This window comes from Coregonus clupeaformis, chromosome 15 (assembly GCF_020615455.1).
Source record: "Coregonus clupeaformis isolate EN_2021a chromosome 15, ASM2061545v1, whole genome shotgun sequence".
In the NCBI taxonomy this organism is placed as follows: domain Eukaryota; kingdom Metazoa; phylum Chordata; class Actinopteri; order Salmoniformes; family Salmonidae; genus Coregonus; species Coregonus clupeaformis.
The window spans coordinates 10,219,340-10,237,838 of record NC_059206.1 but is presented as its reverse complement, the minus strand read 5'-3'; the positions used below and the strand labels follow the sequence as shown (position 1 = coordinate 10,237,838).

Here is an 18,499-nt window from a genome sequence, read left to right as displayed (position 1 = left end):
ATCTGGGACCCAGGCTAAGGTTGTCTGTCTGTCGTCTATAACATGCTGAGCATCCATCTGATCTGGGACCCAGGCTAAGGTTGTCTGTCTGCCGTCTATAACATGCTGAGCATCCATCTGATCTGGGACCCAGGCTAAGGTTGTCTGTCTGTCGTCTATAACATGCTGAGCATCCATCTGATCTGGGACCCAGGCTAAGGTTGTCTGTCTGCCGTCTATAACATGCTGAGCATCCATCTGATCTGGGACCCAGGCTAAGGTTGTCTGTCTGCCGTCTATAACATGCTGAGCATCCATCTTCCATATCAGCGTCTGAACCTTGTCAAGAGATGGAACCGACAGGCACCGTCTTTGAGATTGTCCTCTTTTTCTATTACAAAGGCCCTGATCAGCCAAGCCAGTTCATCTCACAGAGGTCACGGACCGCTGACTGGTTCACAGAGGTCACAGACTGCTGACTGGTTCACAGAGGTCACAGACCGCTGACTGGTCCAGAGTCCTACTAGTATGTTAGTGATGAGGACATGGGTTAGTGGAGGCTAGTGGAGGCTAGTGGAGGCTAGTGGAGGCTAGTGGAGGCTAGTGGAGGCTAGTGGAGGCTAGTGGAGGCTAGTGGAGGTTAGTGGAGGCTAGTGGAGGCTAGTGGAGGCTAGTGGAGGTTAGTGGAGGCTGGTGGAGACTAGTGGAGGCTAGTGGAGGTTAGTGGAGGCTAGTGGAGGTTAGTGGAGGCTAGTGGAGACTAGTGGAGGCTAGTGGAGGTTAGTGGAGGCTAGTGGAGGTTAGTGGAGGCTAGTGGAGGCTAGTGGAGGTTAGTGGAGGCTAGTGGAGGTTAGTGGAGGCTAGTGGAGACTAGTGGAGGCTAGTGGAGGTTAGTGGAGGCTAGTGGAGGCGAGTGGAGGCTAGTGGAGGTTAGTGGAGGCTAGTGGAGGTTAGTGGAGGCTAGTGGAGGTTAGTGGAGGCTAGTGGAGGCTAGTGGAGGCTAGTGGAGGTTAGTGGAGGCTAGTGAAGACTAGTGGAGGTTAGTGGAGGCTAGTGGAGGCTAGTGGAGGCTAATGGAGGCTAGTGGAGGTTAGTGGAGGTTAGTGGAGGCTAGTGAAGACTAGTGGGGGTTAGTGGAGGCTAGTGGAGACTAGTGGAGGTTAGTGGAGGCTAGTGAAGACTAGTGGAGGCTAGTGGAGACTAGTGGAGGTTAGTGGAGGCTAGTGAAGACTAGTGGAGGCTAGTGAAGACTAGTGGAGGCTAGTGGAGGCTAGTGGAGACTAGTGGAGGTTAGTGGAGGCTAGTGGAGGTTAGTGGAGGCTAGTGAAGGCTAGTGGAGGCTAATGGAGGCTAGTGGAGGTTAGTGGAGGTTAGTGGAGGCTAGTGGAGGCTAGTGGAGGTTAGTGGAGGCTAGTGGAGACTAGTGGAGGTTAGTGGAGGTTAGTGGAGGCTAGTGGAGACTAGTGGAGGTTAGTGGAGGCTAGTGAAGGCTAGTGGAGACTAGTGGACTCTAGTGGAGGCTAGTGGAGGCTAGTGGAGGCTAGTGAAGGCTAGTGAAGGCTAGTGGACTCTAGTGGAGGCTAGTGGAGGCTAGTGGAGGCTAGTGGAGACTAGTGGACTCTAGTGGAGGCTAGTGGAGGCTTGCATGGAGCTGATTGATATTGTCATTAAAATAGAATTGATGGTTACTATGTTTAGATAAACCATGTTAAGCTAGGGTAGAATAATAATTTTAGTCTTACCAGAAACCTTCTATAATACAAAGTTAGGAAACAGGGGAAATGGCTCCTCATGGGTGTGTTCCACTGTCCTACTGTGGTTTGGTCGTGATTACACTATAGAGAGCATAGTACTATACTGTGTGTGTGCAAGAGTGGGTAGTATAGTAGTAGTAGTAGTAGTAGTAGTAGTAGTAGTAGTAGTAGTAGTAGTAGTAGTAGTAGTAGTCGGTGTTCATCAGCCGCTGTTTAGAAATGGCATCCTGAGTTTTCTAATATGTGAAGAACATTCTACATTGAGCTGCAGCTCCAGTTCTATTGCAAAGAAAATGTGCTTCAAGATTGTGCTCACATACTTTGCAGACCGCTACAAATGTTGAGAGAGAGCTACGTGTAGTAGTTGCTTTACACTGTAAAGAGTCAATGGTGTGTGTGTGTGTGTGTGTGTGTGTGTGTGTGTGTGTGTGTGTGAGTCGGTCGTGTGTGTGTGTGTGTGTGTGTGTGTGTGTGAGTCGGTCGTGTGTGTGTGTGTCTGTCGTGTGTTGTGCTTGCATACTTGCCAGTAGCTGGTTGTGGAAAGGTCTCTCTAAGTCGTATACTCCCCTCATAAGATTATCTGATGATGTTGATGATGTTTCAGCATCCTCTCTAATATCATGTCTCTACCTGCTGTCTATTGGTCTGTTCTCCAGTTATAAAATCAGACTAGGGTTGCTTTCTCAAAGTTCTCAGGTTTTCCAGAAATCCTGGTTGGAGGGTTCCGGATTTCCTGCTAATTCCCTCCTGATTCAGGGGAAGTTCTAACCAGGTTTTCTGGGAAAAACAGGGAATTAGCAGACTAACTAGAGGTAGATCACATCTATACAGGATTTCTCTGCTTCTGTTCTGAGTTCCTGGGGAAAGGATTGCACAACTAAATTGTAAAGCTGGCATATAAACATGGATATTGACCTAACTATTATTCCTTTGAAATGGGTAAGATAAATAGCTGTATATAGTCAGTCTTTTCTGCTTTTGGCATTTTTGACCTGGACTTGTGTCAACAACATTCATCCGAAATATATCACAACTTGTCTGCATCATTGGAGTTTAGAAAAGATAATACTAGGTATTTGGAGCCAAATTCTGATTGTTAATGTAAGTATTCTATATGATGATCTCAAGGAAGTCCTGCACCGGGAGATTGCTAGGACATTCTGTGGTTAATTCTTTGGTGGGTTAGCTAACCCTGTGGTTTCAATACAATACCGCATATAGATAATTTACATAATATATATATATTAGCATATTATACTTGGTCTTTGGTTTTTGGGCTAAATGTTTTGAGGGACATTATATAAAACTAGAGCAGATTAACTGTGTGTCATTATAATAAAGCTATAGTTTTCAGATAGACATTAGTCATGAATATCCTTGGACTGGTGGTATCATTCAGGCAGTGTGCAGGGGGTTGGATTACCCTATAGTGCTTCATCAATGCATCAATGTTCTATAAATGGATCTGATTAATTTTTGCTAAATCAGCCAGTAAACAGCCCCTTTCCTTTTTAACTCATCCTCAAAAAGCAAAATGTAAAACGCCCCTCCTTGGTGCACTGACCAGCTGGCCCCGCCCCTCCCTCATCCCCTCGCCCCACCCGTCAACCCCAACCCTCACTTAACCTTCCCCGAACCCTAACTCCCCCCCCACCCCACCCCCCCATCGATCACACTTTGGTACAAGTGCTGGAGGCTGAGGAGGCTCCTCCTGGACTCCCCTCGTCCATCCATTTGTCCAGGCTGCGCCTGCGGGCGTTCATGAAGAAGTTGCTAACGGTGGTGAGTTCCAGTCCCAGCTGCTGAGAGATGGTCATCTGCATCTCTTTGGACGGACGCTTGTTCTCCTTGAAGATGGCCAGCAGGGTGCGACGCTGCAGGTCAGTAAAAACCAGGCGGGATTTCTTTGGTGTATTGTTCCTTTCCTTGCTTGGGTCTTGTTCTTTTCTTTTGCACGCTTTAGGAGGGAGGGAGGGAGGGAGGGAGGGAGGGAGGGAGGGAGGGAGGGAGGGAGGGAAGACAACACAGAGAGACAGGGTAGAGTGAGGAAGAAGAGAGAGAATATGTTAGTAGTCATACATAGGAATGATCCTACTGAGAGAGAGGTGAAGATGTGATGCAGTGTGATCTTGGGTGAGGTAAACATGTGTACCTGTCTTAGGTCAGTCTCAACTTATAAACTTACAACAGACCCTATATGACTAATGTGTGTGTGTGTGTGTGTGTGTGTGTGTGTGTGTGTGTGTGTGTGTGTGTATGTGTGTGCGTGCATGTGTCAGTCTTGTTAAGGTTTTCTGCATGTTTACATAATTTGTGCCATACAAGTCAAGCATTTCTACAGGGCATTCGGAAAGTATTCAGACCCCTTGACTTTTTCCACATTTTATTACGTTACAGCCTTATTCTAAAATGGATTAAATTGTTTTTTTTCCCTCATCAATCTACACACAATACCCCATAATGACAGAGTGAAAACAGGTTTTTAGATTTGTTTGCACAAAAAATAAAATAGAATACAAAATAAAATAAAATAATATACCTTATTTACATAAGTATTCACACCCTTTGCTATGAGACTAGAAATTGAGCTCAGGTCCTGTTTCCATTGATCATCCTTGAGATGTTTCTACAACTTGATTGGAGTCCACATGTGGTAAATTGAATTGATTGGACATGATTTGGAAAGGCACACACCTGTCTATGTAAGGTCCCACAATTGAGAGTGCATGTCAGAGCAAAAACCAAGCCATGAGGTCGAAGGAATTGTCCGTAGAGCTCAGAGACAGGATTGTGTCGAGGCACAGATCTGGGGAAGGGTACCAAAAAATGTCTGCAGCATTGAAGGTCCCCAAGAACACAGTGGCCTCCATCATTCTTAAATGGAAGAAGTTTGGAACCACCAAGACTCTTCCGAGAGCTGGCCGCCCGAACAAACTTATCAACGGGGGGAGAAGGGCCTTGGTCAGGGAGGTGACCAAGAACCAGATGGTCACTCTGACAGAGCTCCAGAGATCCTCTGTGGAGATGGGAGAACCTTCCAGAAGGACAACCATCTCTGCAGCACTCCACCAATCAGGCCTTTATGGTAGAGTGGCCAGACGGAAGCCACTCCTCAGTAAAAGGCACATGACCCCGCTTGGAGTTTGCCAAAAGGCACCTAAAGGACTCTCAGACCATGAGAAATAAGATTCTCTGGTCTGATGAAACCAAGATTGAACTCTTTGGCCTGAATGCCAAGCGTCACGTCTGGAGGAAACCTGGCACCATCCCTACGGTGAAGCATGGTGGTGGCAGCATCATGCTGTGGGGATGTTTTTCAGCGGCAGGGACTGGGAGACTAGTCAGGATCGAGGGAAAGATGAACGGAGCAAAGTACAGAGAGATCCTTGATAAAAACCTGCTCCAGAGCGCTCAGGACCTCAGACTGGGGCGAAGGTTCACCTTCCAACAAGACAACGACCCTAAGCACACAGCCAAGACAACGCAGGAGTGGCTTCGAGACAAGTCTCTGAATGTCCTTGAGTGGTCTGAATACTTTCCGAATGCACTGTATGTGCTATAAATAGCAACATTATTATTGACGTAAAACCTGCAGAGTCAAAAAATATATATATTTCTATCATTATTAAATCTGAAGTCAAAATCACCTTTAAATGTAGTACACACCAACAACAACAATATTTGACCAATGTGTCAAGACACTTTCAGAGTAACCATTTGTCTGGGCTACAAGATTTGTTGTGGAAAAGTCACTCTGCCCTCACAGTAACCACACAGTAGTCTTCAGTCAGTGGGAATGAGGTGGAGGATAAAGGAGAAAGAAACAGCCCTTCTTTGTTGACAGAAGAAGTATGTCATCAAATGTCAACATTCCGTTGCAAGATGGCTGCCGCGCCTCCCACACACAGCTCTCTAGAACCCATGCAACCTCGTAATGCACAGGCAGACTAGTGGACAGACACTAGACAAAACACACATATCATTACTCATAATGTGCCGTCAACACACTATCATTAAATATGCTGCCTGAAATCACAACGCTTCGTATGGAACAAATCATTTCAATGTAGTATTTGCTCTTTTTTTTTCATAGACCTGCTGACATGAATGAATCATGTGCTTTATCCATTGATAGCCCTTCATTCTGTATATAACAATGATTCTGTATATAACCATTATTCTGTATATAGCCATTATTCTGTATATAACCATTATTCTGTATATAACCATTATTCTTTATATAACCATTATTCTGTATATAACCATTATTCTGTATATAGCCATTATTCTGTATATAACCATTATTCTGTATATAACCATTATTCTGTATATAACCATTATTCTGTATATAGCCATTATTCTGTATATAACCATTATTCTGTATATAGCCATTATTCTGTATATAACCATTATTATGTATATAGCCATTATTCTGTATATAACCATTATTCTGTATATAACAATTATTCTTTATATAACCATTATTCTGTATATAACCATTATTCTGTATATAGCCATTATTCTGTATATAACCATTATTCTGTATATAACCATTATTCTGTATATAACCATTATTCTGTATATAACCATTATTCTGTATATAACCATTATTCTGTATATAACCATTATTCTGTATATAGCCATTATTCTGTATATAACCATTATTCTGTATATAACCATTATTCTGTATATAACCATTATTCTGTATATAACCATTATTCTGTATATAGCCATTATTCTGCATATAACCATCATGCTTATTATTCTGTATATAACCATTATTCTTGTATCTAACCATTATTATCTTACCATTATTCTGTATATAACCACTATTCTGTATATATCTGTTTATACAATATAACCTCCCATTGGAGACAGAAACGGATTGAGACCCTGTACGTGTTTGGCACTGTATCCCTGGCACTCAGCACCGCCGGCCTGGGTTGATTTGATTACCTCCCTGAATTAAGTATGCACAATTGAGACCCAGAGAGATCAATATGAATCAGGTTAAGAACTCAATTTAGTACAAAACCTATTTTGTAAGGGGAAACTATCCAAGAGAGCTGATTGCAAATAAACACAGGGTCTATCCCGCCATCTCCTATCCTCCGATCCTTATCGCCAACACATAGGGAGACATGGACTGCCCAGGTCTATCCCGGCATCTCCTATCCTCCGATCCTTATCGCCAACACATAGGGAGACATGGACTGCCCAGGTCTATCCCGGCATCTCCTATCCTCCTTTCCCAACACTACTGCCCAGGTCTATCCCGCCATCTCCTATCCTCCGATCCTTATCGCCAACACATAGGGAGACATGGACTGCCCAGGTCTATCCCGGCATCTCCTATCCTCTGATCCTAATGACTGCCCATCTATCCGGCATCTCTATCCTCCTCGAAAACATCTATCCCCATCTCCTATCCTCCGATCCTTATCGCCAACACATAGGGAGACATGGACTGCCCAGGGCCTTGATAGAATATTATCAGTGTCCTCTTTCTCTAGTTAAATAATCACATTTTGAGGAATTAATACAAGTAACACCCTAAAAAGAGGACACTGATAATATGGCACTGCTACACCTGTTCTGAAACGCACCAAACAACGTCACATACTCTCCACCACCCTCTCCGCTGCCATGACACGATCACGTAGGGCTATACTCATATCTGTGCATGTTAATATTTCTGAAAGTCTTTCTTCAATTTGAAAAACTGGTCAAGTTTATAGCAGATTGTCTGGTAACATCGGCCCCATTCAGAACGCTGTGGCTCTGTCTGTACATTGTGCTGAAACAAGGCTACCATTGAGCGACCACCGGAATCAGATTTATTTCTGTACTTGTAGGCCCTATGTGCAACACATCTTAGTTCTGAGTTAACTCAAACATATAAGCCTAGCTTATACCTAGCTCTTGACATTAGTATACTGCTCACACGATGGCAAAAGTATGTAGGCCCACTGAATATACAGCTAGTAAACAGTAGGCTATTAAACTTGAGGCGGCAGGTAGCTTAGTGGTTAAGAGCGTTGTGCCAGTAACTGAAAGGTCGCTGGTTCTAATCCCCGAGCCGACTAGGTGAAAAATCTGTCGATGTGCCCTTGAGCAAGGCACTTAACCCTAATTGCTCCTGTAAGTCGCTCTGGATAAGAGCGACTTACATGTAAACTAAAATGTAAACAAAGCACGACTAAAGAATGAGAAACAACAACATGATACCAGTTTACTTAATAGGTCTATTACAAAGGGATAGCATATTACACCGTTCATAGAAATACACATTCGTATGTCGATTCTTTGAGACAGACCACCGGGCTCTCTCTCTCTCTCTCTCTCTCTGTATGTCTGTTCCACGCCCGTCACTCTTGCGGTGAAATGTGAAACTAAAAACGGAACTTACAAGATCCTACCAGAAGGTGGCAGTATTCACTGACAATATTCTCTCAGACTGACACCAGCGATATGCTTGCAACCGTAATAGTGAGTGTCTTCTTGCTAACCGGGTCTTCTGCCTAGAGGGCTTCATTAAAACATAAAAAAACAAACGCCCCATTCGATCTGGATATGATAGATTATTTCACAATCTTTAGACGTCATTCACGTTTCACAATAACACAATTTAGGGTAGGTAGCCTAGGCCAGTTATTAGGTAGAAGAAAGGTAGTAATTATAATCGATAACAGAAAATGTCCAGACAATATATATTATCAGGATATAGAAACTGACATATCTAATAGTGAATAAAAACAATTAAGCTTGTTGCAGTGATTGTTGTCTTTAATTGTTGTATTACTGTGTCCATAATAAGTATATAGGTTGTATGTTGGGAGCTTTTGGGAAAGAGCACAGTTAGAAAGATATGGCATTTAGAAGCAAACCGGATGGACATCATGAAAATGATCGGAGAGGTTGAGAGTAGAAGAAGTTCAGGAGCAAAAAAATAAATAAATATATATATATATATATATATAGAATTATTGTAAAATTAACTCTGTCCATAAGGTGTAGATAGTAAGTATAGACCGGAAGTAGAGGCCTGGGCGTTGTTGTTCACTAATTTACTCCAAGTAGGGAAAGGATGGTGGGGTTGAAAAGTAATAAAGGGGAATATATATATATAAAAAATAAAAAATAAAACATGGGGGATTGGAAGTGATGCAGACAATTACATTGATAGAAGATACAATCTATCTGCAATATTAAGCTGATCCATTCCCCCCGAAAAAAAATAAAAATAAAAAATAAAAAAATAAAATTTTTTTGTTGTATTCAATCTACATCTTTTTGTGCAGAGTTGCAGTTTAGTTTATAATTTGTTATATAAAGCTGCACATAACATGACGACAGTAACGGTGCGTGTGTAAAATCACCTTTTTTTAAATGACAAAACCGGATAGCAACCTCTGTCCAGTGAAGTCCACAACGCATATTGCATGTACAGTAACAGACAGTTACATGACCTACAGCAGGGTCAAGCAAGTTAATGTTTCCGACATTTTCGGACCACTAAACAACTATTGATTTAGAACCATGGAGAGTTACCGCAAGTCGCAAAGAAAACAGGAGCTGCCTCCACTATTCCAGCACCATTTCAACATCATCAAATCACCTCTGCTTAGTCTAATACAGTGACAACTAAAAGATACCAAAAACAATTTAGTCCAATCAACGTAAGCTAAATATGATGTGGCTGTCCATGGTTCTGATTTCTGTGTGTGTGCGTGCACGTTCGTGCAAGTAGAAAAACATGTTGACTCGCCCTACTTGTAGAGAAACGCCAATGCCATCCTACTAACTATCACTCTGTCATACAGTACACGCTTTTAGTTTGTTGTTGTCTCAGGCTACCCGGCTAAAATACTTGCTCCTAGCCTAACTTCCATTCATGGGCAACGTTAGATAATTAACATTAGCCTTCTACATCTAGCTACATATTGAACTTCCATCCTCTCAGGCCAGCGGCACAACAATGTATGAATTAATGGTTGGATCAGAATCGCTGTTATAATCATTGGCCAGTAAGGATAATTAAGTAAAACCACAAGTCCAAATCCCTATCTCCATCCATGTCTAATTTAGGAAAAGGCCAGTTTTAGCTAGCAGGCTAGCTAGCCACCGGAGGACAACACCACAACTTGATGTAACAATTCAAGTTTTTCTGTCAATGACGTTTGCTCTCAATGGGATTTGATAGGAGTGACGCCAAATCCAAGCTGGCTTCCCTTGACACTTTTTGGACCAGACAGCATCAGATAGTTGGCCTACACGTAGAGAGGTGCTGTTACCAGACAGCATCAGATAGATGGCCTACACGTAGAGAGACGGAGCGGCGCTGTTACCAGACAGCGTCAGATAGATGGCCTACACGTAGAGAGACGGAGCGGCGCTGTTACCAGACAGCGTCAGATAGATGGCCTACACGTAGAGAGACGCTGTTACCAGACAGCGTCAGATAGATGGCCTACACGTAGAGAGACGGAGCGGCGCTGTTACCAGACAGCGTCAGATAGATGGCCTACACGTAGAGAGACGGAGCGGCGCTGTTACCAGACAGCGTCAGATAGATGGCCTACACGTAGAGAGAAGGAGCGGCGCTGTTACCAGACAGCGTCAGATAGATGGCCTACACGTAGAGAGACGGAGCGGCGCTATTACCAGACAGCGTCAGATAGATGGCCTACACGTAGAGAGACAGAGCCGCGCTGTTTCGTTCGCTCAGATGCTTTCTCTTGTGAGAGACATACAGCCTCTTGCGAATTGAAGGAAAATTATGAAACACAGACAGACGAAGGATAAAATATATTTTTCTTGGGCAATATTTTGGGGAAGCCTGGCTTCCCTTGGCATCCATGAATACACGCCACTGCCTGACGAGCGTCAAGGCTTTCACTTCCTTTTTACAAACGCTATTCACACTGTGGCTGCAACATTTCGTCATTATAATTAATCTTAAATATTAGAAATGGGACCGTAGCCTATTGGTTATTGCTATTCTAACTATCCCATCAAACAAATCTCCATTTAAATTTCATGGCCATAAATGATGTCACATGAACGATGTTACTACAAGAGGCTACTATTGGCTAGATTTCCTTCAGATTACTGATAAAAACAACATCAACAAGGCTTCCTGATATAACCACAACATCAAGGCCAACACCTTCGTGTGATGATGAAATTATCTCTCATACTTTTCTATTATACTTAGGCTACAGTCGCCGAAACCCCCCCAGAGCAATCGCTAACCCAGGACGCATAAAAACTGCCTACACATCTACATGTAAAAGGAGCAATCTCCCCTGACAATGAAAGTCCACGCTCCAGTGATTCAATCAAGGTTTCTTTCCACAAAGGACAGGTTACAGTAGTATCAAACACCCAATTATATTATTCAGAGGAGGATTTTCCGTTTCCAGAGGAGAGGGAAAGGAGGAGTTAACTTTGGGGGGGTTCTTTATAAGGTTCAATCAATAGCCTACGATCGATAAAGTAGGCTTCCCCCTCTCTTTTATCAGAGGGATAACAGCCCTTCTAATCCATGGTTAAGAACACCTTCCTATTACTGAGTTGCACCCTCAGAACAGCCTCAATTCGTCGGGGCATGGACTCTACAAGGTGTCGAAAGCGTTCCATAGGGATGCTGGCCCATGTTGACTCCAATGCTTCCCACAAGTTGGCTGGATGTCCTTTGGGTGGTGGACCATTCTTGATACACACGGGAAACTGTTGAGCGTGAAACACTCAGCAGCGTTGCAGTTCTTGACACCCTCAAACCGGTGTTCCTGGCACCTACTACCATACCCCGTTTAAAGGCACTTAAATCTTTTGTCTTGCCCATTCACCCTCTGAATGGCACACATACACAATCCATGTCTCAATTGTCTCAAGGCATAAAAATCCTTCTTTAACCCCGTCTCCTCCCCTTCACCTACACTGATTGAAGTGGATTTAACAGGTGACATCAATAAGGGATCATAGCTTTCACCTGGATTCACCTGGTCAGTCTACATCATGGAAAGAGCAGGGGTTCTTAAGGTTTTGTACAGTCAGTGTACATCAGGATGTGATGCATTTCTACTGGCACACTGCCAAGCGCATAGGGAGATGCACCCGTTGGAAGTTGGAATGCATTAACTGCACAGCAGAACTGTCAGCAGGGCTGGTCCTCCCGTTAGGCAGCAGAACTGTCAGCAGGGCTGGTCCTCCCGTTAGGCAGCAGAGCTGTCAGCAGGGCCTGTCCGCTCATTAGGCAGCAGAGCTGTCAGCAGGGCCGGCCAGCTCGTTAGGCAGCAGAGCTGTCAGCAGGGCTGGTCCTCCCATTAGGCAGCAGAGCTGTCAGCAGGGCCGGTCCTCCCGTTAGGCAGCAGAGCTGTCAGCAGGGCCGGTCCTCCCGTTAGGCAGCAGAACTGTCAGCAGGGCCGGCCAGCTCGTTAGGCAGCAGAGCTGTCAGCAGGGCCGGCCAGCTCGTTAGGCAGCAGAGCTGTCAGCAGGGCTGGTCCTCCCGTTAGGCAGCAGAGCTGTCAGCAGGGCCGGTCCTCCCGTTAGGCAGCAGAGCTGTCAGCAGGGCCGGCCAGCTCGTTAGGCAGCAGAGCTGTCAGCAGGGCTGGTCCTCCCGTTAGGCAGCAGAGCTGTCAGCAGGGCCGGTCCTCCCGTTAGGCAGCAGAGCTGTCAGCAGGGCCGGTCCTCCCGTTAGGCAGCAGAGCTGTCAGCAGGGCCGGCCAGCTCGTTAGGCAGCAGAGCTGTCAGCAGGGCCGGCCAGTTCATTAGGCAGCAGAGCTGTCAGCAGGGCCGGCCAGCTCGTTAGGCAGCAGAGCTGTCAGCAGGGCCGGCCCACTTATTAGGCAGCAGAGCTGTCAGCAGGGCCGGTCCTCCCGTTAGGCAGCAGAGCTGTCAGCAGGGCCGGCCAGCTCGTTAGGCAGCAGAGCTGTCAGCAGGGCCGGCCAGCTCGTTAGGCAGCAGAGCTGTCAGCAGGGCCGGCCCGCTCGTTAGGCAGCAGAGCTGTCAGCAGGGCTGGTCCTCCCGTTAGGCAGCAGAACTGTCAGCAGGGCCGGCCAGCTCGTTAGGCAGCAGAGCTGTCAGCAGGGCCGGCCAGCTCATTAGGCAGCAGAGCTGTCAGCAGGGCTGGTCCTCCCGTTAGGCAGCAGAGCTGTCAGCAGGGCCGGTCCTCCCGTTAGGCAGCAGAGCTGTCAGCAGGGCCGGTCCTCCCGTTAGGCAGCAGAGCTGTCAGCAGGGCCGGCCAGCTCGTTAGGCAGCAGAGCTGTCAGCAGGGCCGGCCAGTTCATTAGGCAGCAGAGCTGTCAGCAGGGCCGGCCAGCTCGTTAGGCAGCAGAGCTGTCAGCAGGGCCGGCCAGCTCGTTAGGCAGCAGAGCTGTCAGCAGGGCCAGCCAGCTCGTTAGGCAGCAGAGCTGTCAGCAGGGCCGGCCCGCTCGTTAGGCAGCAGAGCTGTCAGCAGGGCCGGCCAGCTCGTTAGGCAGCAGAGCTGTCAGCAGGACCGGCCAGCTCATTAGGCAGCAGAGCTGTCAGCAGGGCCGGCCCACTTATTAGGCAGCAGAGCTGTCAGCAGGGCCGGTCCGCTCGTTAGGCAGCAGAGCTGTCAGCAGGGCCGGCCAGCTCGTTAGGCAGCAGAGCTGTCAGCAGGACCGGCCAGCTCGTTAGGCAGCAGAGCTGTCAGCAGGGTCGGCCAGCTCGTTAGGCAGCAGAGCTGTCAGCAGGGCCGGTCCGCTCGTTAGGCAGCAGAGCTGTCAACAGGGCCGGCCCGCTCGTTAGGCAGCAGAGCTGTCAGCAGGGCCGGTCCTCCCGTTAGGCAGCAGAGCTGTCAGCAGGGCCGGCCCGCTCGTTAGGCAGCAGAGCTGTCAGCAGGGCCGGCCCACTCGTTAGGCAGCAGAGCTGTCAGCAGGACCGGCCAGCTCGTTAGGCAGCAGAGCTGTCAGCAGGGCCGGCCAGCTCGGTAGGCAGCAGAGATGTCAGCAGGGCCGGCCCACTTATTAGGCAGCAGAGCTGTCAGCAGGGCCGGCCAGCTCGTTAGGCAGGATTAGGCGGCTGCCTGTGGCAGCAGATTGACGAGGGCGGCATTTTCTGAGCTAAACTGACGAGACGCACCTCCAACAACACATAAAGCCTCACATAATTCTGCCCAAAAACATTGACAATTTCTCTCAACCAGTGGCATATGGGCTTTTTAGGTGAGCACTGATGCCGCCCTGTGATAAGCAGTGCCCACTTTGTCAAAGGCAGGGACACAAAATATGTATCTTATCCATTCCCAGCACGCCTCTCCAGGGTGCTGTTGGAGAGATTCATTGCTGCGGCGCTCCACTAACATTCCGTCAAAATAAATCTTCTAACATAAATCATGTAGCATATCTAGGATATGGTAGAAAGAGTATGTGGCCTTTTCTGAAGCCTACGGGCTGGAGATAAAATGTATGACAATGTAATGAGACAGAAACTTTTTACGGTTTTGCCGATCAAATAGCCTAACATAAATGGCGTCCAATCAAATAAAAAAAGCGCTGACATGTTAACACCATATCCTAAAAACAGGACAGGTCAAAGTAACATGGGCAGTATGGGATGGGCAATCAGGCTACTCACAACTGCTGTCCAGGAGATTCATCCAGTGGGCTAAATTGTCATGATCAGTGGTTTCAAGTTTGTATCCGTACATTTCTTACGAGCTGATCATAGTAAAAAATTAAATACTCCTGCATTTCCCGCTGTGTAAACACATTGCAAATATGCTCAGGATAACTCCTCCTGATAAAGTTGGGTAGCTGGTATTCAGAGCTTAAATAGCCAAATTGATTAGTTACAGGAATCAGGACTAGTAAAGCCAATGTAACGGCCTGTTTTCCAAACGGTGGACCTACCACGTGGATGGGCATTCGTAACATTCCAGTGGACCTACCACGTGGATGGGCATTCGTAACATTCCAGTGGACCTACCACGTGGATGGGCATTCGTAACATTCCAGTGGACCTACCACGTGGATGGGCATTCGTAACATTCCAGTGGACCTACCACGTGGATGGGCATTCGTAACATTCCACTGTGGGCTGACATGGTAGGCTACACCCCAGTAAGCACGGACCGACACCGACGTCTTTTCCACGTCTTTTTTTGCTGTTTTACAAACGGTGGGCCTACCACATAGATGGACATGAAAATGAACCTGATTTCAACGTCCGGAAAATATGTATTTTCACCTTTCATTCAGAACCTAAATAGAACCTAACTTCAATGTCTGGAAAATAAATATTTTAGACATTTACATTTAGCAGACACTCTTATCCAGAGTGACTTACAGTTAGTGAGTGCATACCTTTTATTTTTAATACTGGCCCCCCATGGGAAACAAACCCACAACCCTGGTGTTGCAAACACCATGCTCTACCAACTGAGCTACATCCCTGCCGGCCATTCCCTCCCCTACCCTTGACCAATTGTGCGCCACCCCATGAGTCTCCCGGTCGCAGCCAGATACGACAGAGCCTGGATTCAAACCAGGATCTCTAGTGACACAGCTAACACTGCGATGCAGTGCCTTAGACCACTGCGCCACTCGGGAGACAAGTGTCCACATATTTTCAATGTCATTTTGCTTACTGGGACTACTCTAGTTTTGCAGGGGGCGGCCATTTTGTTGTCTCGCCTAGGGCGGCGGAACAGCCAGGAGCGGCCCTGGATATCAATTTTGGCATGTTTTGAAGTTGCTTATTGTAGCTTTTTGAATCAAACATGAATTTGTTTAATTATTTTCTAAGAGTATTGCATATCAAAGTTGTGCAACACAGGCTATATGTAGGCCTAATGAGAATAGAATGGTGAGCATCATGTCTTGGGTTCTGGTTTGGTTATTCCACCTTTTAAAGGCAAACACAACAACTCGATGCTCCTTATATTATATGTGAAAATCCTACTGTGTATTATGTGTCCATATACTGTATATATTTCTCATTAAATTACAGGACTTGATCCGCTCAACTTGAAATGTTGACATGATCATTTTATGAAAATATGAATCATGTCTTGGGTTCTGGTTCGGTTATTCGACACTAATTATTAATATCCACTTTTTAAAGGCAAATACGACAACTCCATGCCCCTTATATTATATGTGAAAATCCTACTGTATATTATGTGTCCATATAAACTCGGAAAAAAAGAAACGTCCCTTTTTCAGGACCCTGTCTTTCAAAGAGAATTGGTAAAAATCCAAATAACTTCACAGATCTTCATTGTAAAGGGTTTAAAACACTGTTTCCCATGCTTGTTCAATGAACCATAAACAATTAATGAACATGCTCCTGTGGAACGGTCGTTAAGACACTAACAGCTTACAGACGGTGGGCAATTAAGGTCACAGTTATGAAAACTTAGGACACTAAAGAGGCCTTTCTACTGACTCTGGAAAACACCAAAAGAAAGATGCCCAGGGTCCTTGCTCATCTGCGTGCCTTAGGCATGCTGCAAGGAGGCATGAAGACTGCAGATGTGGCCAGGGCAATAAATTGCAATGTCCGTACTGTGAGACGCCTAAGACAGCGCTACAGGGAGACAGGACGGACAGCTGATCGTCCTCGCAGTGGCAGACCACGTGTAACAACACCTGCACAGGATCGGTACATCCGAACATCACACCTGCGGGACAGGTACAGGATGGCAACAACAACTGCCCGAGTTACACCAGGAACGCACAATCCCTCCATCAGTGCTCAGACTGTCCGCAACAGGCTGAGAAAGGCTGAACTTGGGGCTTGTAGGCCTGTTGTAAGGCAGGTCCTCACCAGACATCACCGGCAACAACGTCACCTATGGGCACAAACCCACCGTCGCTGGACCAGACAGGACTGGCAAAAAGTGCTCTTCACTGACGAGTCGCGGTTTTGTCTCACCAGGGGTGATGGTCGGATTCGCGTTTATCGTCGAAGGAATGAGCATTACACCGAGGCCTGTACTCTGGAGCGGGATCGATTTGGAGGTGGAGGGTCCGTCATGGTCTGGGGCGGTGTGTCACAGCATCATCGGACTGAGCTTGTTGTCATTGCAGGGAATCTCAACGCTGTGCGTTACAGGGAAGACATCCTCTTCCCTCATGTAGTACCCTTCCTGCAGGCTCATCCTGACATGACCCTCCAGCATGACAATGCCATCAGCCATACTGCTCGTTCTGTGCGTGATTTCCTGCAAGACAGGAATGTCAGTGTTCTGCCATGGCCAGCGAAGAGCCCGGATCTCAATCCCATTGAACACGTCTAGGACCTGTTGGATCGGAGGGTGAGGGCTAGGGCCATTCCCCCCAGAAATATCCGGGAACTTGCAGGTGCCTTGGTGGAAGAGTGGGGTAACATCTCACAGCAAGAACTGGCAAATCTGGTGCAGTCCATGAGGAGGAGATGCACTGCAGTACTTAATGCAGCTGGTGGCCACACCAGATACTGACTGTTACTTTTGACCCCCCCCTTTGTTCAGGGACACATTATTCAATTTCTGTTAGTCACATGTCTGTGGAACTTGTTCAGTTTATGTCTCAGTTGTTGAATCTTGTTATGTTCATACAAATATTTACACATGTTAAGTTTGCTGAAAATAAACGCAGTTGACGGTGAGAGGACGTTTCTTTTCTTGCTGAGTTTATATATATCTCATTAAATTACAGGACTTGATCCGCTCAACTTGAAATGTTGACATGATCATCTTATGAAAATATGCCTATAGAATGATATAGGGAACAGAAAAGTTAACCATATCAACAACAACAGCCAATTAAACTGTAAATCCACACCACATATCACACATTAATGTAACAATACATCGCCATGGTGATAGACGATACTTTAATAATAGCTTTCCCATTCAAACCAAACATGGGGAGATATTATAAGGTATTATAATAGGTTAGATATTAATATAATACTAGATAATATACTAGATAATATTAATATAATACTATATACTATATATTTTTTATTATTTTTATTATTTACTATATAATATACTATATAATATACTATATAATATAATATAATACTTACATAATAGATATTATATAGAAATTACAAGGCAGAAAGAGGACAATCCCTCATCACATCACTGGCAAAATTATCAATGATTCCTTTTTTCATCAATTTACCAAATTATCTAAAATGATATTCCCAACATACAAGGCATGACTCCTTTAACCCAAACGTATCCAGATGATGTCCTATCCAGTTAACTCAAGCCTAACCAGATATTAACCTATCCAGTTAACTCAAATCTGACCAGATATTAACCTATCCAGTTAACTCAAGCCTAACCAGATATTAACCTATCCAGTTAACTCAAATCTGACCAGATATTAACCTATCCAGTTAACTCAAGCCTAACCAGATATTAACCTATCCAGTTAACTCAAATCTGACCAGATATTTACCTATTTAGTTAACTCAAACCTCTGTTGTTGTAATGCTCTGTTATGGGAGTACGTTCAAAACAGGAAACAGAAGAAGAAAAAAAAGCGTAATCATAAAGGAACAGAATTGGACAACAACAACACAATTAACCAACTTGACACACACAGACACACACACACACACACACACACACACACACACACACACACACACACACACACACACACACACACACAGAGAGAGAGTGCCAGCCCCATGTACCCCATGCCAGCAAAGCCAAAAAAAATACAAAGTCGATTATGGGTGCTGCTGTGGCTTAGTGAGGACTGGCCCTTTAAAAAAAATACACATTCACATTGGAA

General features: G+C 45.5%; 1 protein-coding gene across 3 annotated transcripts in view; it reads right to left on the bottom strand.

Moving 5' to 3' along the window:
* Positions 1 to 3,401: 3,401 nt before the first annotated feature.
* The window catches only part of onecut2 (one cut homeobox 2), a 30,733-nt gene continuing 15,635 nt past the window's right edge, over positions 3,402 to 18,499 (bottom strand). For 2 of the 3 annotated variants that reach the window (XM_041897322.1, XM_041897323.1), the window contains one exon: positions 3,402 to 3,690. In XM_041897322.1, the coding sequence (XP_041753256.1) occupies positions 3,404 to 3,690 (287 nt within the window). In that variant the 3' untranslated portion in view covers positions 3,402 to 3,403. The remainder of the gene's footprint in view (positions 3,691 to 18,499) is intronic. The other variant, XM_041897324.1, reaches the window with a different exon arrangement.